This window comes from Rhinopithecus bieti, unplaced genomic scaffold, assembly GCF_001698545.2.
Source record: "Rhinopithecus bieti isolate Rb0 unplaced genomic scaffold, ASM169854v2 scaffold_5132, whole genome shotgun sequence".
NCBI lineage: Eukaryota > Metazoa > Chordata > Mammalia > Primates > Cercopithecidae > Rhinopithecus > Rhinopithecus bieti.
In genome coordinates, this window is record NW_016804791.1 from 2042019 (window position 1) to 2065062 (window position 23044).

The 23044-nt window shown below is 42.8% G+C and overlaps 1 protein-coding gene across 1 annotated transcript in view; it reads left to right on the forward strand.

The window, feature by feature from the left end:
* Positions 1-23044, forward strand: part of KIF26B (kinesin family member 26B) — a 576785-nt gene that overhangs the window by 494681 nt on the left and 59060 nt on the right. The window contains 1 exon segment of the mRNA XM_017870419.1: positions 10432-10591. Coding sequence (XP_017725908.1) covers positions 10432-10591 — 160 coding nt within the window.

Genomic DNA, 23044 nt, shown 5'->3' on the forward strand with positions numbered 1-23044 from the left:
AATTTCTCTTTATCCTACCCTCTGCCCTTCCCTTCCCAGCCTCTGGTACCCACTCTTCTACTCTCTATCTCCATGAGATCCACTTTTGTAGCTCCCACATAAGAGTGACAACATGGGATATTTATCTTTCCATACCTGACTTATTTCACTTAACATAATGACTTCCAAGTTCATCTGTGTCACTTAAAATGACAGGATTCCATTATTTTTATGGCTGAATAATATTCCATTGTGTGTGTGTATCACATTTTCTTTATTCATTTACCCACTGATGGACACTTAGGCTAATTCTATATTTTGGCTGTTGTGAACAGTGCTGCAATACACATGGGAGTGCAGATACCTCTTTGATATACTGATTTCTTTTACTTTGGATATATACTCAGCAGTGGGATTGCTGGATCATATGGTAGTTCTACTTTTAAGTTTTTTGAGAAACCTCCAGAATGTTTTCCATGATGGCTGTACTAATTTACATTCCCACCAAGTGTGTGAGCATTCCCCATTTCCTGCGTCCTCTCCAGTATTTGTTTTTTCTCATTTTGATAATAGCCATGGTAACTGAGGTGAGATGATAGCTCATTAAGGTTTTGATTTGCACTTCCCTGATGATTAGTGATGCTGAACATTTTTTCACATACTTTTTGGCCATTTGTATGTCTTCTTCTGACGAATGTCTATTCAGGTCTTTTGCTCATTTTTAATTGGATTATTTGGGGGGTTTTGGCCCATTAAGTGGTTTGAATTCCTCATGTATTCTGGTTATTAATCCCTTTTCAAATAGTTTGCAAATTTTTCTCCCATATTCCACATGTAGGTTATCTTTTCACTTTGTTGTTTCCTGTTCTGTGTAGAAGCTTTTTAGCTTGATGTAATCCCACTTGTCTATTTTGCTTTTATTGCCTATGTTTTTGAGGTCTTACCCCCAAAATATTTGCCAGACAGATGTCCTGTAGTATCTCTCCAGTGTTTTCTTCCAGCAGTTTCATAGTTTCAGGTTTAAATTTAAGTCCATTTTGAGTTGATTTTTATAATGTGGTAAAAGATGAAGATCTAGTTTCATTCTTCTGCATATGAATATCCAGTTTTCCCAGCACCATTTATTAAAGAGATTGTCCCTTCCCCAATGTGTGTTATAGGTGCCTTTGTCAAAAATGAGTTGGCTGTAAGTGCATGGATTTATTTCTGGGTTTTCTATTGTATTCCATTGGTCTATGTGTCTGTTTTTATGCCAGTGCTATACTATTTGCTTACTATAGCTTTGTAATATGATTTGAAATCAGATAATGTGATGTTTCCAGCTTGGTTATTTTTGGTCAGTATTGATTTATCTACTGCGGGTCTTTTGTGATTCCATAAGAATTTTAAGATTTTTCTTTTCTATTTCTGTGAAGAATCATGAGTATTTTGATAGGGATTGCATTGAATCTGTAGATTACTTTGGGTAGCATAGACACTTTAATAATATTGATTCTTCTAATCTATGAGCATGGGATATTTTTCCATTTTTGTGCTCTTCAATATCTTTCATTGGTTCATTGGCGTTTTATAATTTTCCTTGTAGAGATCTTTCACTTCTTCGGTTGAATTTTTACTAGGTATGTTTTTGTAGCTATTGTAAATGTGATTGCTTTCTTGATTTCTCTTTCTAGTTCATTGTGGTGCAATATTAGGTTGTGTGTTTATTTCATATCCTACAACTTTATTAAACTCATTTATCAGTTCTATAAGTTTTTTGGTGGAATCTTTAGATTTTTCTAAATATAAGATCATGTTATCTACAAACAAGAATAATTGGACTTCTTCCTTTCTAATTTGGATGCCCTGTATTTCTTTCCCTTGCCCTATTGTGCTGGCTAGGAATTCCAGCACTATATTGAATAATTACAGTTTATAATTCACTGCTGAGCATCCTTTTCTTATTCCAGATCTTAGTGAAAGGTTTTCTATTTTAACTTTAGTATGACGTAAGCTGTGAGCGTGTCACCTATGATACTTATCTTGTTGAGGTATGTTCCTTCTATAAATTTGTTGAGGATTTTTATCACAAAAGGATGTTGAATTTTATTGACTACCTTTCCGGCATCTATTGAAGTAATTCATATTTTTTTCCTTGATTCTGTTGATGTGATGTTTTAAACTTATTGACTTACATATGTTGAACTATCCTTGCATCACAGGGATGAATCCTACTTGATTATGGTGAATGGTCTTTTTAATATATTGCTGTCTTCTGTTTATTGGTATTTTGTTGAGGATTTTGCCTCTTTTATCAGAAATATTGTCCTGTAGTTTTCTTTTGTTGTTATCTTTAGTTTTGCAAATAAGGTCAGATGGCCTTCTGGAATGAGTTTGGAAGTATTTCCTCCTCTTCACTTGTTAAAAATAGCTTGAGTAGAATTGGTATTAGTTATTCTTTACATGTTTGGTAGATTTCAGCAGTAAATCTATGAGTTCCCTGGCTTCTCTTGGATGGGAGACTTTTTATTACTGTTTCAATTGATTACTTGTTATTGGCCTATTCAGCTTTTTATTTCTTCACAGTTGAGTTTTGGTAGGTTGTATGTTTCCAGGAATTTATCCATTTTTTCCTAGATTTTCCAATTTATTGGCATACAGTTATTCATAATGGTTGCTAGTGATCCTTTGTGTACCTGTAGTATCAGTTGTAATGTCATCTTTTTCATCTCTGACTTTATTTAGTTGGATCTTCTGTTTTTTCTTAGTCTAACTGAAGGTTTTAAAATGTTGTTGCTTTTCAAAAAACAAACTTTTTATTTTGTTGGGGTTTTTCGTATTATTTTAGTCTCAATTTCATTTATTTCTGCTCCATCTTTACTCATTTTTTCCTACTAATTTTAGGTTTGGTTTGTTTTTCTTTTCTCGTTCATTGAGGTGCAACATTAGGTTGTTTATATTTGGAGTCTATATTTTTAATGTAGGTATTTATTGCTGTCGACCTCTCCCTTAGTGCTACTTTTTCTATATCCCGTGGGTTCTGGTGTGTTGTATTTCCATTTTCATTTGTTTCAAGAACTTTTTAAACTTCATTCTTAATTTCTTCATTGACCCATTGGTCATCCAGGACCATGTTATTCAATTTCCATGTATTTGAATAGTTTCCAACATTTCTTGTTATTAATTTATAGTTTTATTCTGCTGTGGTTAGAAAAGATAGTTGATATGATTTTGACTTTTTACAGCTTGTTGAGACATGTTTTGTGGCCTATCATATGGTCTGTCCTGGAGAATGTTTCATGTACTGATGAGAAGAATGTGTATTTTGCAGCAGTTGAGTAAAATGTTTTGTGAATATCTGTTAGGTCCATTTGGTCTAGAGTATTGTTTAATTCTGAGGTTTCTTTGTTGATTTTTCTGCCTGAATGATCCATCCATTGCCAAAAGTGAGGTGTTGAAGTTCCTTACTGTTTTTGTATTGTAGTCTACCTCTCCTGTTTAGATCTACTAATATTTGCGCGCTCTCTCTCTCTCTCTCTCTCTCTCTATATATATATATATATATATATCTCCTGCTATTTGGTCATATATTTATAATTGTTATATCCTCTTTCAGAATTGACTCCTTGCTGAATTATTATATAATAATTTCCTTTGTTTCTTTATGTAGTTTTTAACTTAAAGTCTATTTTATCTGATCGAAGTATAGCTAGTCTTGATCATTTTTGGTTTCCATTTGTATGGAATGCTTTTCCCATACCTTCACTGTTAGTATATGTGTGTTTCTATAGGTGAAGTGTGTTTACTGTAGGCAACATATAGTTGGGTCTTATTTATTAATCCATTCAGCCACTCCATGTCTTTTATTTGGAGAATTTAGTCCATATACATTCCATGTTATTATTGATAGGTAAGGCCTTCCTACTGCCATTTGATTACTTTTTTTTTTTTTTTTTTTTTTGAGATGGAGTCTCGCTCTGTCTCCCGGGCTGGAGTGCAGTGGCCGGATCTCAGCTCACTGCAAGCTCCGCCTCCCGGGTTTACGCCATTCTCCTGCCTCAGCCTCCTGAGTAGCTGGGACTATAGGTGCCTGCCACCTCGCCTGGCTAGTTTTTTGTATTTTTTAGTAGAGACGGGGTTTCACGGTGTTAGCCAGGATGGTCTCGATCTCTTGACCTCATGATCCGACCGTCTTGGCCTCCCAAAGTGCTGGGATTACAGGCTTGAGCCACCGCGCCCAGCCTGATTACTTATTTTCTAGTTGTTATGTAGTGTACCTCTTTACTTCCTTTTTTATTTTTTGTGGTTAAGTGATTTTCTTTGGTAGTATGTTTTAATTTGCTGCTTTTATTTTTTGTATATCAATTATAGATTTTTTGCTTTAGGTTACCATGAAGCTTACAAAAACATCCTGTAATTATAACAAGTTATTTAAAAGTCATACTGATTTAACTTTTCATTGTAGCAGAAGAAAAGAAACAAATCAAAAGAAAAGACACATACACTTTAATTCCCTTCTGTTCCTACATTTTAAATTTTGATGTCACAAAATCAAAATTTGTCTACCTCAAAATTTTGTAGTTATTATTCTTCATAATTTTGTCTTTTAATCTTCTTAATAAAAATATAAATGGTTTAAATGCCATGATTACAGTATAACAATCACATTAGCATTATTTTTCCTATGCTTTTAAGAACTTCTTTAGCATTTATCATAGGCTAGGTCTGGTAGTGATAAGTGTTCTCTGAGAAAGTCATCTCTCCTTCATTTCTGAGGAGTAACTTTGCTAGGTGCAGTCTCCTTAGGGGACATTATTTTTCCTTTCAGCACTTTGAATAATATCATCTCACTGCCTCCTGGCCTGTAAAATTTCTGCCGGGAAGTCTGCTGCCAGGTGTATTTGATGTCTGTTGTATGTTATTTGCTTTTTTCTCTCACTGTTTTTAGGACCCTCTTTGCCTTTGACCTTTGTGAGTTTAATTATAATATGTCTTGGGGTCTTCTTGTTTGGGTTGAATCTGATTGGTGACTTTTGACCTTCATGTACTTGGATATTTATATTTTTCTCTAGGTTTGGAAAGTTCTGTGTTTTTTTTTTTTTTTTTTTTTTTTTTTTTTGAGACGTAGTCTCGCTCTGTCGCCCAGGCTGGAGTGCAGTGACTGGATCTCAGCTCACTGCAAGCTCCGCCTCCCGGGTTCACGCCATTCTCCTGCCTCAGCCTCCCGAGTAGCTGGGACTACAGGCGCCGCCACCTCGCCCGGCTAGTTTTTTGTATTTTTTAGTAGAGACGGGGTTTCACCGTGTTAGCCAGGATGGTCTCGATCTCCTGACCTCGTGATCCACCCACCTCGGCCTCCCAAAGTGCTGGGATTACAGGCTTGAGCCACCGCGCCCAGCCTGTGTTATTTCTTTGAATAAGCTTGCTACCTCTTGTCTTTTTCAGTTCTCTCTTTAACTCCACTAACCCAAATATTTGCTCTTTTGATATTGGTCCATAGGTCCCAAAAGCTTTGTTCATTTCTTCGTCTTTTTTTTTTTTCTCTTCTGACTGTGTATTTTCAAATAGTCTGTCTTTGAGCTCACTGATCCTTTCTTCTTTTTGATCAATTCCTCTGCTATGCTGTATTGCATTTTTCATTTCATTTTTTGAATTTTTTACCTCCAGGATTTCTATTTAATTTTATTTTTTAAATTTTTCTGTGAACTTTCTCTGAGATGTTTCTCTGAGCTTTCTTGAGGTTCACTGAGTTTCCTTGAATTATTTGTCTGAGAGATCACACATTTTCATCACTTTAGGGCCAGTCTTGGTGCCTTACTTTGTCCCTTTGACATTGTATTTCCCTGAATGTTCTTGATGCTTTTGAAGTATGATGATAGCTACACATTGAGAGATTAAATATTTTAGTCTTCCTAGTCTGGCTTTGTTTGTGCCTGTACTTCTTCAGAGGGTCTTCCAGGGATTCTAAGCCCACTGACTATTGTGTTCCCTGTCTGTGATCACCACAGTCATCTCAGCACTAGAGGATACTCTATTCCCAGGCTTGCTGTGAGTCTCACAATGGCTTTCTGGGCCAAATGGACCTAGGGAAGATCCAAGGCCAGTACTTGTTTTATGTGGGAACACTGGCCGCCAGGGACCTGAATCTTGAAGACTGTCCTAGTGTCCCAGACCAGTGTACTTCCCAGCAGGCCTCTGCACAGGTGTGTCCCCGACCAGGATACTTCCCAGCAGGCCTCTGCACAGGTGTGTCCCCGACCAGGATACTTCCCAGCAGGCCTCTGCACAGGTAGGCTGGGTCCCCAACTATAGCAAGAGAGGCAGAAGTTGAGACTAGACCCCTTCAGGATCTGCTGTGAGAAGGAGGCTGATGGGCCTTTCTCATTGGCTGAGACAGGCCTGTGTTACTCAGCAAGTCTCTGCACAAGTGGAGTAGTTTCTTACCCATAACAGGAGGAGCTAAAGCCAAGACCGGGCCTCCTCAGCATCCACTATAAGATGGAGGCTGGCCAGGCGCCTGTAATCCCAGCCACACAGGAGGCTGAGGCAGGAGAATGGCGTGAACCCGGGAGGCAAAGCTTGCGGTGAGCCGAGATTGCACCACTGCACTCCAGCCTGGGGGACAGAGCGAGATTCCATCTCAAAAAAAAAAAAGGATAGAGGCTGGCATACCTGCTACATTGGCTCAAATGGGCATGTATCTTCTAGTAAATCCCTGCATAGACAAGATAGTTCCCCAACTATCAGCAGGAGGAGCTAGAGCAGAATCCGGGCCCTCTTGGGATCTGCTGTGGGACAGACACTGAAGGGCTCAGCCTCAGCTCAGAGGGGTGTGTGTCAACCAGCAAGCTCCTGTACAGGTAGAATAGTTATCTGACTGCAGAGAGAGGGTCTGGAGCTGTGACTGGGCCCCCTTGGGATCTGCTGTGGGACAGAAGCTAGAGAGCCCAGTCTTGTATCTGAAGGTATGTCTTTCCCAGGAGGACACTGCATCAATAGGATAGTTCCATGACTGCAGCAGGAGGTGCTGGACATGCTTCCCTGCAGGTCTTAGCATAAATGGGATACGTCTTTGACTGTCTTCAACCTCTTTTGTCTAATACTGGTAGATTCACTCCAACTCTTAGGGTTACTGTTTGCCTTATCCACACTTACACGTTTAAACTATTGTTTATTTCTATTTGAAGTGCATTTCTCATAGGAAGCATATAGTAGTGCCTCACTTTTTTATCCAATCTGGCGATTTTTGCCTTTTAATAAGGGTATTTTAGACTATTTCAATTTCATGTGATTATTGATATAGTTTGGTTCAAAATATTACTTTTCTGTTTTCTATTTGTCCCATCTGATCTTTCCTTTTCTTCTGCCTTCTTTTGGATTTATTAAACATTTAAATGGTTCCAATTTCTATCTTTTGTGGGTTTATTAGCTATTACTTTTATTGTTTAATTATTGCTTTAGTGTTTGTAACATACATGTTTAAGTTACCACAATCTAAATTAAAGTGATATTATACCACTTATATAAGGAATAGAAACCTTACAATAGTATACTTCCATTTCTCCCCTCTGACTTTTGTGTTACTGCTATCAAAAATTTTAATTTTACATATGTTACTCACACATTACATTGTGATTTTTGTTTTAATAATAATCTTTTAAAGAGATTTAAAGTAATGAAAATTACATATTTACCCATGTGGTTATCATTTCCAGAGCTCTTCCTTCCTTTGTCTATATTCCTGGTGTTTTTGCTTATGGTGAATTCTTTTAGGATTTTAAGTCTAAAATATCTTTATTTCCCTTTTGTTTTGGAATATACTTTTGTTGGGTGTGTATTTCTAACTTGACAGTTTTTAGTATTTTAAAAACATTGCTCCACTGTCTTCTCACCTGTATTATTTCCAATGAGAAATCTGCCATCATCCCTGTCTTTGTTCCTTTATATGTAATGTGCTTGTTTCCCTCTGGCTCTTTTCAAGATTTTTCTTTATATCACTGGTTGTGGGCAGTTTGGTTATGATATGCCTTGATACAGTTTCTCCATTAGTGCTTGGGGCCCACTTAGCTTCTTGGATACAAGGGTTTATCATTAAATGTGGGGAATTTTTAGCCATTATTTTTCTCAAATGTTTTATTTGTAGCACACTCTGTGTCTTCTCCTTTAGGGGCCCCGGTAACACAGAGCAGACACTTGAAGCTGCCCTGCAGCTCTTTCTTCCTGTTTTTTATTTGCTGTTGTTTTTTCCCCTGTATACTTTATTCTGAATAGTTTTATTGCTAAATCTTCAAATTTGCTGATTTTTCATTCTGCAATATCTAATCTGCCATTCATCTCATCTAGTATATCTATTTTTATCTCACACATTGTAGTTTTTATCTCTAGAGGTTCAGTTTTGTGTCTTTTTTTTTTTTTGAGACAGAGTCTCGCTCTGCCGCCCAGGCTGGAGTGCAGTGGCACAATCTCGGCTCACTGCAAGCTCCACCTCCCGGGTTCACGCCATTCTCCTGCCTCAGCCTCCCGAGTAGCTGGGACTACAGGCGCCCGCCACCTCGCCCGGCTAGTTTTTTGTATTTTTTAGTAGAGATGGGGTTTCACCGTGTTAGTCAGGATGGTCTCGATCTCCTGACCTCGTGATCCGCCCGTCTCGGCCTCCCAAAGTGCTGGGATTACAGGCTTGAGCCACCGCGCCCGGCCAGTTTTGTGTCTTTTTAAATATATATTCCATGTTTCTACTTAACTTTTTGAACGTCTGAAATACAGATGAAATAACTTTTAATAAATAGCTGCTTCTGTCAATTCTAACATCTATGCTAATTCTAGGTCGGTTTCAGTGATCTCTTCATTATGGGTTTCATTTTCCCGAGTCTTTACTTTGTAAATATTCTTAAGCTTTGTTTCAGAATGCAGTTGTGTTCCTTGGAAACAGTTTGATCATTTTTTGTTTGTTTGTTTTGCTTTTAATGTGTGTTAGATGGGATCAGGTCAGTGCTCAGTCTGTGGCTAAGTATGGAAAAGACTTCTGGGTGTTCAACCCGATGCCTGTGAATCGTGAAGTTTTCCAGGTTGGCTGTTAGGAAGTGGCGCGATTCCTGGCTTTGTGAATAACATACGTAAAATTAAACCATCTCCAGCCTCCTTAACTGGTTCATGTCTGAGTCTTGAATAGTTTTCTCACATGAACGTTGTGTTAGCCCCTTCTGCATTGCTGTGAAAGGATACCTGAGGCTGGGTGATTTATAAAGAGGCTTCTGCTGCTCACAGCTCTGCAAGCTATACAAGAAGCATGGCACCAGCGTCTGCTTCTGGGGAGGCCTCAGGACGCTGACGATGATGGTGGAAGGTGAGACGAGAGCCGGCGTGTCACACGGCAGGAGAGAGAAGGGGGCAGGTGCCAGCCTCTTTTAAACAACTAGCTTTTGCATGAAGTGAAAAAGCAAGAACTCACTCATTACCATGGGAAGGGCACTAAGCTGTTCACGAGGGTTCCACCGCCAAGACCCAAACACCTCCCACCAGGCCCCATCTCCAACACGGAGGCTCACATTTCAACACGAGGCCTGTGATTCTCAGTGTTGGAACCTGCTGGGAGGTGTTTGGGCCATGGGGGTGGACAACCCATCTTCCCCATTGAGGATCACATTTCAGCATGAGATTTGGAGCGCACAGACATCCAGACTATGTCAGATGTGCTGATCAGCACTCAGTGGAACCCTTGACGGACCTTCTGCTAATCTCTAGAGTTCTTTCCTCTGCAGTACTCTGTCTTGTAAATTGTTGCCACCTTGGTCTCCCGGTACTTTGGCAGCAGAAGTACTCGTGGGCAAGTTACTTCACTTCTGAACTGTTATTTTCTCATCAATACAGAAAGGATAATAGTATGTAGCTTATGATTTTATCATGGGAATTGAATGAGGCTGATGTTTGTACAGCACCTGGCACTTGGCAGATACTCAGCAAATATTTGGGTCTTCCCTGTCTCTGCACCTGGTTGTTATTTCTTCCTGATTTTTGCCTTTGGTTTGCAACCTGATTCCTGGCTGAGCTTTAGGTTGGGTTCTGTATAATGATCAACCAAAGCTGGTAATCACTCGTGAGCCATTCAGATGTTAACTTGATGAGTTTCAGAATTCTGCTGTTCAAATGGCATTTAGGTAGAAATGTAGCCTCCTATAATTAGACATTTATTTTCTCCAAAATCTCATTCAGTTCAACCTGCAAGAATTATTTGAATTCATTTATCTGTAGTGTGAATGTCAGTAGACTTTAGAAGGTCAGTGGTGTGTGGTGAAAAGAATTTAAGAGGACCAATGCTATTTGCAACCCCAGCATGATTTTGCTGGGGTTTCTAGAACTTCAACCTTTTACTCCTCCTTTTCATTTTTCCTCAGGTTTCCCAAGGAGCTACATGAAGAACAGATGAGTGTTTGTCAGAACTTAACCATTTCTCTTTTATCTTCTCTTATGTGGCAGTGTCTGGAGGTCGCAGCCGCCTGCATCTCATTGATCTCGGCAGCTGTGTGAAAGCTCTTAGCAAAAATCGAGAAGGAGGCTCAGGACTGTGCCTCTCGCTGTCTGCTCTGGGCAATGTTATCCTGGCTCTCGTCAATGGCAGCAAACACATTCCATACAAGTAAGTGACACTTCTACTCAAAGAATGCGGTGGGGGTAAGCATGGTGTAGGACACTTGGCTCTGTGCTATCTGGGGAGAGGTGTGCCACAGAAGGACAGCCTGGACCCCATTCTAAGTTCAGTGCCAGAGACCAGCCTTAGCTAACAGTTGTGTAATGCATGATCTCCCACATTCAAAACTTTTGGAAATACTTAAATCTATTCCAGTTCTAACTTGAGGCTGCTCAAATTAGAGGAAAATAGGAAATTATCTCAGTTGCGTTCTCCACTCGCAACTGAAGGGGGTGGGTCATTGTCACCATAAGAAAGATGCGCCTGTTTCATAGTGATGAAAATGAGGGTGGAAGACTGGCTTACCCTTGGGGTAGGGCCACCAGACTCAACCAAAAAAATATAGGATATCCAGGCAAATTCGAATTTCAGATAACCAACAAATAAGGTTGTATTATAAGTATGCACCCCAACATTGCGTGAGACACTCCTGGTGTCATGTATTTTATCTGGCAGCCCCATCTAGGGAGTTTAGAAAGCTGGGAGAATTAGCACCCGCCTTCCCATGCAAATGTTTAGTCACTTCCAGGATCCTTCCTGTCTCTTTATTGCTGCTCCAAGACAATTAAATTACAGCCGCTCCTATGTCTGGCAGAGACAAAGCCACTCCACCACCATCACCCCAACTAAGCGTTCTCATTGGACCGTGTGGTGGCGGGCCATTGACTGGCTGTCTAGGCTTCTGCCAAGGCCCAGCTGAGCCTCTTACTAGCTGCATGAACCTTCATTCTTCCTAAAATGAGGGCTAAAGCTATACATGTTACTTACATCACAGAAATATAAGGCTCAAAATGATAAAACATGTATAAAAGTTTATTGTAGAATTTAGGACACTATGGCCAATAACCTCTGATGGAAGTCTGGTAACACCTATCTGGTCAAGCCTATCCTCACCTATTTAAAGGGAAAAAAACACAGACCTTACAAGGTTGCCATGAGGATTAACTAACTGTATGTGGATTCATGGTTTTATCTATAAAAATCCTACAAAACCTAAGTTACTTGTGTGGGAGGAAAAAGTCGAGCAGTGTATTCTATAATTACCAAGATTCAGGATGAGTGCTGGAGTTTTTCTTTCCCTCAACCCTATGGACTGACTTTAGGAGCTTAAATGGGGGTTACAATCCTGTCCATCTCATTTCTAGAAATTTGGAATCCTAGTTGGATAAACCCAGAAATGGTTTTCCCAGCTCTTGTAACAACACTTTTCTATAGGAAAACATTTTGAAGTTGAAGAATTATAGAGTTTCATTTGATGTCAATTCTGTAGTTGAATAAATTCAATGGGTGGGGAGAAAGGGCAGGGGAGGGCAACCGTTGGAGCTGGAGATGAAGGGAAGAGTTACTGGCCCTCACTGGTTTTCATAAAATGAGAATCATGCCTGTTAATGTCATAACTTCATAGATCATGGTGTAAATAAAATTCCAAATTGCACCTTATTAGGAGGTCATTGATTACATATTTTACTTATAGGTTTTCCACTGTTTCTGCAGGGCGACATGCTTTTATGATTTCTATAAATAGTTGTTGAATTGATGGTGAGAACATAGATGCAAGTAAACATGAAACTATTTGTAATTTAAAGTAACTTAGTTAGAGTTGGGTTTTATTATAACTGACTAGGGAAACATTAAAAATTGTTTTTATGGCCCAGTGTGGTGGCTCACACCTGTATTTCCAGCACTTTGGGAGGCTGAGGCAGGAGGATTGCTTGAGCCCAGTAGTTCGAGACCAGCCTGGGCCACATGGCAAAAACCTGTCTCTACAAAAATCAGCCGGGCGTGGTGTTGCATGCTTATAGTCCCAGCTGCTTGGGAGGCTGAGGTGGAAGGGTCACTTGAGCCCAGGAGGCAGAGGCTGCAGTGAGTTGAGATCACGCTACTGCACCAGCCTGGGCAACAGAGTGAGACGCTGTCTCAAAAAAAAAAAAAAAAAAAAAAAGAAAAAATTTGTATGAATTGTTCAAGCCTGTCGTTAATTAAGCATATTTTTAACATGCTGGACCTACCACCTGGCCACCTGCGCTCCTGGGAGACACCTGCACTCACCAGTCCCTGCAGACAGCTGCCTGCCTTCATTCCAGGAATCCCCTTCCTTCTATTGTGGCACTGAGAGAGTAATCATTAAAGTGTTTCTGTGTCTCAAGCACAGACTAGCATCCATGCGGTCTCAGCACAAGACCCAATCCTGGAGCTGTCCCGTGGCCTGGTTGAGCTATTGATGGCGTGGGTACAGACTCACCAGCTGTCCTTGCCCTGCCCTGCCTAACACACCTCATTGAGACCTTGCTGGGTTACCTGGTGCCGGAAACATGGCGGCCTGGCGGTCCAGCCAGCACTGTCCTCCCCGAAACATCCACTGGCCGGTGCATTTGTTCTGCCACCCCTCAGTGTCCTTAACCCCCTTTGTTGTGCGTGATCTTAAAAAGACCCTTGCTGTAATGTTTTCTCTGAATCTGGGCCACAGCCTAGATTCAATATTTAGCACCTGCGAATTTATATTTACAAAGTGATTTATCAACTAGAAACCGTCCTCTTTTGAGGTACAGAAAGATAAGGTGAAGATTTACTCAAATCACCTGGCCAGTGGGTGGCGGGATCAAACTGCCTCCCTTTTCACAGCTTCAGAGGCCTTGACGGTTCCGAGCTGCAGACCCACGCCCCCTTCTCATCAAGCTCTCTAAAGTCGGAGCTGCCTTTGCTCCGCACGGCAGGGGAGCCCAGCACAGCAGGAAGGCCCAGATTTCTGGTATCAGTTCCATCATCGCTCTGAGGCCACATTATGCAGCATTTTGTTAGCATACTAAACACCTTCAGGGTGTCAAACCTTTTCTTTGAAATGGGTTCCTTAGAGAATGGGAAGTTTCCTGCCCTTGCGGTTTCCTGTTACTCCTCCTGCTCACTTACGGGGCAAGAAAAATAGAAACAAAGATAGAAAACCAAATTCCATCTTCTCTTCCTTGCCCCACCCCCAAAACACAGACACCCCACTACCTCTCCATTTGTCTCCCCAGACATCTCTGTGCTTGGAACCTGCGTTACTTGTGCTTGCTCCTGGGAAATGCACTGGAATGTGCACAGAGGGGCTGTAGCCTGTCTTCATTCCTCTTCATCATTTTACCAGGCTATTTGTCATGTGAGCAAAGCCGGAAAGTGAGTTTGGATTCATTACCCATCCCAGGCATTCCCACAGGCACCCTCTGTGTGCGCTGAATGGGACTTTGCAAATGATATTGCCCTTGAAGATGCAAGAGACGTGGAGCAGGTTTCCAACCTCAGCCATTACATGGCACAGGCACATTGCACGGCACAGGCTTGCCGGCCAGTCCGGGTGCCGTAAGTCGGCCCTAAACAGTGGCACCATTCAGAAAAGCATGCAGGCAAGGCAGGGAGACCACCAAGGACTCCAGCCCCTCATCAGTTCTGCACTGACAGGCTGCACAAATTACGCTCTAATTTCTGAGAGCCTCCACATCTAGGGAACCCTGCCCTCATTTGAGCATTCTGACAGTGCATTTGCAAATCTTCTTTATTCGGTACAGTCATTTGTTGTTCCTTACCGCTCTTGGGCACCAAGGTGCTAGGAGTCTTCCCATTTAATGGATAAGAAAAAATAGGCAGAAGCATTGAAATGACTTCTCAGGCCAAAACCCAGTGTTTCAGGCACACCCCACAGGAGTTGGCCCCCAGAAGAACTGCCGCAAGGATCTGTCAGGGTGAACTGAGCTTCGGCTAAAGCGTGTTACGTCCCAGCTCATCTGAAGGACCGCAGCCTTTCGAGACTCAGATTCTAACCGCGACCCACTTCTCTCAAAAATAGAATTTCTGGTTCTCTTAGATGTTGCCTTGCAAAGGGCACGGACTCTTAGAAACCACACCTTTCACGCAGGGCTCCTGCAAGCCCTGAAGCATTTACCTTCATTTATAACTGCTACTCCATATGGAGAAAGAATTCCTTTAATGGGTCATATGACCTGTTTGCTTATTTGCCAACTCGGTGTTTCTAAACTCTATGTTTCTAAACAACAGCTAGTTGCTAATGTCTTGGCTGCCCTTTAACAAGAACTCGTGAAAGTCATTCTATGGCCCTCTCATGTTGTGCCTGTCTGAGATGTTTCTCCCAGTCATCTTGAAAAATGGTGCTACATAGCCATCCCGTCGTGGAAATGATGGCTACATAGCCATCCATCGCGGCACCTCCCTCTTACGGGTTTGGTCTATGGTTCAGATCCAGACCTAATCCTTGTTTGTTGAGATCAGTCACTGAGGCACTTTGGGTCTCAGCAGCTGTGCTGAGCTCGCCTCCTCCTCTCTCTGGTGGATCGCAAAGCTGCAAGCCACAAGCAAACACCACAGGCAGCATCCACTTCCAGAAGCCTGTGTTCCACAAAAGCAATGAGCACGCCCATCCTCAGGGGCTATAAAGGAAACTCTTTTCCTCCTAAGGCCCCAGTGAGGAATCAGGAACCAAGGTCATCTTGAAGCTTGTAGCCTCGGAGCACAGCCATTCATTCCAAGCAGCAGGCAGCACTAGAAGCTCAGGTTCAAGTCAGTGACTTGAAAGGAAATGACACTTCATAAGTAGAGGCAGCTTTTTCAAAATGCAAGCGCCTCTTCTGTTCCAAGAGAGGGTGGGGTGCTGGCACCTGCGGGTCACACTTGTGGCAGCAGGCCCAGCACTGGCAGGAACTTCAGGACGAGCCTCTCTGAAGGATACAGACATTCCCCTTCCTTGCCTGGAGAAGCGCTTCTTCCTAGAGCCCATGGAGATTTGGGCTTAGTCTCTGCTTTCTCAGAACTGGAAACCCAGTACTCAAGGTCTGGGAAGCTGGGGAAAGGGGCTCTACATGGCTGTTAGCTACAGCGGGTCCCAAACCCCCAGGCCACAGACTCGTACAGGTCCCTGGCCTGTTAGGAACCGGCCTGCACAGCAGGAGGTGAGCAGTGGGAGCATGACCGCCTGAGTGTCGCCTCCTGCCTGATGAGTGGCACTGGATTCTCATAGGAACTTCGTGCTATTGTGAACTGTGCGTGTGAGGGATCTAGCTTGCGCGCCCCTTATGAGAATCTAACGCCTGATGATCTGAGGTGGAGCAGTTTCATCCCAAAACCATTCCCTACTCCCATTGGGTCCATGGAGAAATTGTCTTCCATGAAACCTGTCCCTGGTGCCAAAAAGGTCAAAAGGTTAGGGACTGCGGAGCCACAGTGTTCAATTCCCATCTCACGCAGGAGAGGAAAGACTCTTCCTCTGGACTTGGATGTATGTTATTTAGATGTACCATGAAATTAAGTAGATATTTGTCAGGAAAAATGCAAAGGAGTATCAGTTCTCCAGATTTGTTTAAGATAGCATGAAACAGGGAGATGTTCATGTAAGTATCTTTGTGTGTGTGTCTGTGTGTGTATGTGTGTGTGTGTGTATGTGTCTGTGTGTGTGTATGTGTCTGTGTGTGTGTGTGTGTATGTGTGTGTATGTGTGTGTGTGTATGTGTGTGTGTGTGTGTGTGTCTGTGTGTGTGTGTATGTGTGTGTGTATGTGTCTGTGTGTGTATATGTGTGTGTGTGTGTCTGTGTCTATGTATGTGTGTGTGTGTGTCTGTGTGTGTGTGTGTATGTGTCTGTGTGTGTATATGTGTGTGTGTATGTGTCTGTGTGTATGTGTGTGTATGTGTGTATGTGTGTGTATGTGTGTGTATGTGTGTGTATGTGTCTGTGTGAGAGAAAGACATATGCATATTTAACCTCCTTTAAATGTATATTAATGCTGTATTATCTCCTCCTGATTTGCAGGGAGAATATCAATTTAGAACTATTTGCACAAACTCCAGATGCCAGTTTAGAGCATTCCCTGTTTAGAAATAAAATAACCAAAGTCTCGGGTTGCCAGGCAACTGCACGATGATAATTCTTAGTATTGCTGCTTTAGAAATACTCGCTTTTATACATTTTAATGACTGTGAGGATACAGAGAACGTGAGTTCAGAATGTCACTGGGACATCGAAGTCCCTTTTCTGTGAGATTTTTAGCATTCTCACTTGCTTTTATTTTCCCTCTTAGCTCTGTTTGCTTCCTTGGCTAGCGGTGTCTTCATATTTAGCTATAGAAATCTCGAGAGGTTGTTATTATTTTCTTAAGAGTTGAGGCAGAAGCTGCCACTAAATTAAGTCTGCCAGGCTCATTATAGAACCACGCCAGTCACTCAGGGAGAAGTGACACCTTCTGAGGACTGGCTGCGGTCACAAGCCCTGGGTTCAAGCTTTGGTTGTTCAGCCGCTGGTTTGACACATGAACTCTACACCTCATCCTTTTCATTCTCAAGAGGACCATGCTCTAGCCCCTCTCAGAGCCTCACTGAATTGGGAACAGTATCAGGTCCCAGCTCTGTTGTCATCTCTTGGCAGCAAAGCCGCAGCTCATGCTTTTGTCTGGCCATTGCAGCAGCCGCTGTGGCATAATGGGGCGCGGCGATCTCAGGCCTGGCGTCTAGAAATTGGAAGGCGCCTTCCTTTCCCTTTTGGCTTTTCAAGTTTATCTTCCTTTGTGTCTAATGTCTGAGGCTATTACTAAACTCTTTCCGAATTCTGAACCAATGATCAAATAGATACAAGAGTATGATTGGGAATTAAAACCCTGCTAATCCCAGCAGAGTAGGAAAGGGTAGACAGCCCTTCCTCAACCCCCATGGCCTGAGTAGAGGAGAGAATGGCGTGGCCTGCAGGCGAAGGACAGAGAGACAGTGGCAGCTGTCACACCCAGGCTCACATTCACCAGCCTCAGCAGTCAGACCTTCTTCCTTTCTCCCTTGGAAGAAGTGAATAGAAGGGCAGAACTGAGAGCAGGAACTCTGTCTTGCTTGCTAAAGGGGTAGAAGTTCCTAATGCCTGGACTTGCAGGACCATAGGGAGGAGGAGAAAATGATGTCTAGTACTGATTTCCTTGCATTTCAGCTACACGGAAGGTAGTTAGCACGGTGCATGAATGAGCCCCCAGGGACAGTATTTCACATCGTGAACCCCACAGCTCGGGCGTTGTTCTTCCTGCGCCTCACAAGCTGTGCTAAATGCCTTATGGATATTTAATTCTGACCACCTGTGACATAGGTACTGTAATAATCATACTAGTATCACGGATGGGGAAACTGAGACACAGAAAGGTTGAGTATCTTGTCCAAGTTCACACAGCTAATAGGCAACAGGGCCTCACTGCCTCCCAGCTTATCACCTCCACCGAGTACAGTTTCTGGAATATTGTGGTGCTTGGTCAACATTTGTTGCAATAACAAATGGGGTACAACAGAAGATCAAACATACCCGCAAAGCTTGCACATGTGTAGTTGATTATAAGTAAAAGCACAGGACTGGCACAGTGGCTCACACCTGTAATCTGAGCATTTTGGAAGGCCTAGGCAGGAGGATCACTTGAGCCCAGGAGTTTGAGACCAGTCTGAGCAACATAAAGAGGCCTCATCTCCACCAGAAAAAATTAAAAACTAGCTGGGCATGGTGGCTCACACCTGTAGTCCAAGCTACTTGGGAGGCTGAGGTGGAAGGATCGCTCAAACCCAGAAGGTTGAGGCTACAGTAAGCTATGATCATGTCACTGCACTCCAGCCTGGACAACAGAGCAAGACCCTGCCTCCAAGTGAATGAATGAATGAATGCACTGACCCAAGGGGTAGGGCTGATGGTAGCCAATTCATACATTCAGGTCAGTCTCCTGGTCTCACCTGTTTCTGTGATTGCTAAGCCAGGCCGATGGCTAGATACCCATGGCAATGAAGAATGTCAAATACAAAAGGTAAAAAAGAGAAAGAAATCTTCCTTTCAGGACCCAAGCTACTTATCAGGGCTAAATCAAAAATACCAGGTAGAATGTAATGATGGGGGATGGGGAGGGGGGGCAAAAAATAAAATTAAAAAGAATGTAACAAGCAATGAGATGCTCCTGACTTTGAAAGTGTGCAAGGCTCCAGGTAGATTAGAAGGCATCCTAACCTCACTAAGTGGCTGTCAGTGGGGCCTGACAGTCTGGGTCCCCTGTTCTGGGTACCGCCAATGGAGGGTGTCCTCTCAGAAAGTCTCAGCCTATTTCATAAGCTTTAAAAAAAAAAAAACTCTATAATCTTTCTTGTGAAAGGGCCTGAAAGTTCATGGAGCTTCCCACGCCGCACTGATGGGAGAAACTGCCAGACTCCACCAGGCTCTCTCTGGCCCCAGGACCCCCACGAAGGCCTCCTGATCTATCTGGGGCAGCTCCTGCAGGAGAAGCGTGACCATTTCCCACAGTGGAGAAGCAGACACTGGGCACAGCCCACTGATAAGACAGCTTCCACCTCCCGCCCCTCCAGGGTCTGCAGCGGCATTCCTGAGTGAATAGGTTCAGGTTACAGTGCCAGAGGTTATCACCCAGGCTGTGCCTTGAAGCTTTGCTGAGTACAAGAAAGGTAGGGAAGAGATAAACGAGAGGCGAGAATGACAGGGCTGGCAAGTGAGATCATGAGCTTTTCCTCAAACATCTGGCTAAGAATAGAAGCTTTGGGAAATTCCACAATTGGCAGATAAGATGATCAACCTCTCAGCTGGAATTTGGGAAGTTTCTTCAGACTGAGCTCCCAGAGAAGTATGTGTGGTGGAATCGCTGTGCTTTCTAAAGAGATGGATTGCAGCCTGCGCTGTAGAGCTAGTGCTGAGCGGAGGCCAGGCGACATGGATCCTAGCGCCCCTGCCACGGCTAACCTCACACACTCAGACGCTCTCCCGGAGCTTTCCATTTCTCCATCAGCAAAATCACAATCGTTCTTACTCCTTGTCCGCCTCAGAAACATACTGTAGGTTCCATGGAGACGATGTCTGTGATAGACAAAGAGACCTGCTTCAAAGGCAGAAAGGTCACTGTTTTATCATCTTTCAGAATTGTGTAGCCCACGTGATTCTGCCACCATCCTATTTTCTGTGCATTCCTTGACTTTGAAAGTATGGATCTTTTTTTTTTTTTGGCCAAGTGGATTATAATTACCATCTATTGAAATGAACCCTCATGCATTTATTCAACAAGAGTTTGTGTGCCTAACACACAGTGTGGCTGCCTGATACAGATACTTAAGAGCATTCTAAAGGCTCTGCACGAAAGTGAAGTCATGATGTAAGGAGGCAAAGGACTCTGCCCTCAAACAGTCCAGTGGGCCTGAGAATGAGTCAGGGGTGAGGGTCTGATGCTGCTGCACCCCTAGTTGTATCTGTGTATCCCAGTGACTGGGGCGTGATTCAAATGTTTAAAGATACTCCTTTTTCATATGGCCTTTGAAGGCAAGCCGAGTACTTCTGGTGTGCACTTAGAGAGGTGGTATGTTTTTAATGCTGAAGTAAAACTTGTCTGTGTTGGACTTAGTGAGAGAATGGTTTTCATTCAAAGAGATTGTCAAGGCCAACTTTGATATAAATTTCACTTTACATCTCACACCCCGCGTGACTCATAACAGTTAACTCTGTCATCCGTAGAACTCAGTGCTGTTCTCATCAGCAAGGTAGATTCTGGCCCAAAAGAACTGGGGGAGGAATTTCAGGAACTGGTTCTATGATAAGCCTAATTGAGGTCACCAAACATACTGAGAAAATACTCTGAGAAATGTATAGCAGAAATCTAAGTTTTCCATTGATTCATTTACTCATTCATTTAAAAATATGCATTGGGTCCCTGCAATAAGCACCAGGGATAGAAGAGATGATCTCCATTCTTGGGCAACTTACAGTGTAGCAGGGATACAGACACTGAGCACTGAGTGACTGGTGATATACGCACATCAGCGCTGAGTCGGCACTAAGGGAAGACGGGGCCTGGTGGCGCTGAGGCGTGTCACGAGGGCTCTCTGGCCAGAGCGGTGACTCTCAAGCTCTCTCCTACTGGAGTCCCACTCATTCTCGACTCACGCTCATCTGTGTCTTCCAGAGTTTGCCACAGTCAATCCTCTAAACGCCTGAGTCGTTCACAGCTGTTCTGTCATTCCCTGCATTGATATAGAGATGATCCCACACAAATCATGACAAACCACTAAGCCAAATGAAGACTCCGAATCCACAGCGAAGTGTGACCTTTAATGATGACTAATCATCATATCACAAGTTGTGTTGTAACCAGAAAGAAAGCAGCCAAAGAAGGAGGGCTTTAGGTTAGTCCAGGGACCGTGCAGAGAGCCTGAGATGCCCTTGGGCACCCACAGGGGGCTGTGATTATTCAAGGATGGCTTGATTTAGGCACAATTAGGCATTGGACAGGATGGAGCATATAAATGAGTTGGGGATTAATTCATTAAAAATCTGTCTTGAACATTAATAGAGCTTCAGTCAGAGTATCCAGCCATAAATTCTCACCTGTTTCACAACTGGTTCAGGCCCAATTGAGCTTAACAGATTTTTTTTTTGTTCATGCAAATGAGGCGATAACTCATTTCATGTGTAATTGAACAATTTTTGAATAGTTACATTTGTGGAGAAGTTGTATCAAATCGTCTAATGTACCTGGTAATTTTGTAACTAAAACAGAGCTGAATTTCATTTTGATATGACAAAGGGAGAACCAAAGAAGTGGAGGTGGTTTGAGGGATAGTAGGCTTTTAAGAGGCTTTATGATACTCTGTTCTTCAGGGCAGTGACCACCGTGGCTGTTTCTTTTTATCCTCGCTATTCTTTCTTTTCACTCCCGACTGATGAGATCAGTGAAAACTTGGGGGCGTTTCTAGATTTGGCAGCCTCCCATTTATAAGCATACGTATTTTTTAGTTTTGTGCCCTGACATGCCAGTTTTTCTGAGGGTCAAATGTGTCTGTCTTCAAAACACCGTGTTGGTGTCTTTCAAACCACTTATCAAGGGTTGTTTCTCCCATGAGACCTTGTCATCCCTGAGCATGAAATCCCATGCTGAGAACTAAATGCAACTGCTGTATACACTGAAGGTATTGTCATATCGTTTCCTGAACAAAGTTCACTGCTCCCTTCGTGAAGGGCGCCTGCCATATCTACTGTTTCCTTACGAGAACTCTTTGTGGTGAAGACGGGATTTTTGTTTTCTTTACACTCCACATAGCTGCCAGAAGGCCCCTTTAAAATGCAAGTCTGATGCCTCTCAGGCTTTAAAAGCTTCAGTGGCTTCCTGTTGGCTACAGGGTACTTGAAACCCTTTTGTGGCCCTATGGAGCTCTTCCAGATTTGGCCCACACCCAGCTTTCTGACCATAGACACTGCATAGAGATGACTTAACACCCCACACCCTCTCACAGTCACGTGCTTTGCCGATGCTGTTTCTTCTGCTTCCAGTGGCTGTTCATTCACTCATTCACTCATTCATTCATTCAGTCAGTCAGTAGTTACCAAGAACGTACCCTATCCCAGGACTGCACTGGAGCTCCTCCTCCACTTGCGAGATTCTTCTTATGTCTTTGACATGTTTTGATTGTAAGATGTGTTGCATATACAGATGTAGAAACACATCTGCTCCGTCTATAGAATGACAAAAAATCTGTGTGCCCACCACCCGGCTTAGGAAATAGAACATTTCACTAGCTTAGGTGCCCTTGTGTGATCGCCTGCCTTCCGTCACCCTCCTGCCTGTTCCAGAGGTGACCACAGTGCTGAATTTTCTGTTTTTGATGCCCTGGCTTGTCTTACAAGTTTTACCACATAAGTGTGTGCCCCCCTAAAACATACTGTTTAGTTTTGTCTGCTGTTGAACGTTACGCAAATGAAATCACACTCTGTTCTATGCCCTTCTATACCTTCTTTTGATCAGTATTTCATTTTTGAGATCCATCTTGATGTACACAGCTCCAGGTTCTTAATCTTCATTGCTGTATGATTTTTCCATTTGAATATTGCAAAATATTCTTCTGTTGGTGGATTTCTAACAAGTTTTTAAAACCTGATTGTTGAAGTTAATCGAACCTATCTCTGCATCTAATGAGATGCTCACTTGGTTCCTCCATTAATCATTTAATATGGTCAGTTACGAGTTTTCATTTTGAGACAGGGTGTCACTCCGTCACCCAGACTGGAGCACAATGACACAAACAAGGCTTACTGCACCCCCAGGCTCCAGTGATCCTCCCACCTCAGCCTCCCATGTAGCTGGGACTACTGGTGCACACCACCATGCCTGGCTAATAGTGTATATTTTTTGTAGAGACAGGGTTTTACCATGTTTCCTAGGCTGGCCTTGAAATCCTGAGCTCAAGCAATCCACCTGTCTCGGCCTCCCAAAGTGCTGGGATTACAGGTGGGAGCCAATGCTCCAGGTCAATCAGTTTTCCATTAATAATAACTGAAAATTCTTGGATTCCTTCCTGCTTATTCTTTGAGGCTTATCCCAAATTTTTTTTTTTCCTTTTTTTTTTTTTGAGACGGAGTCTC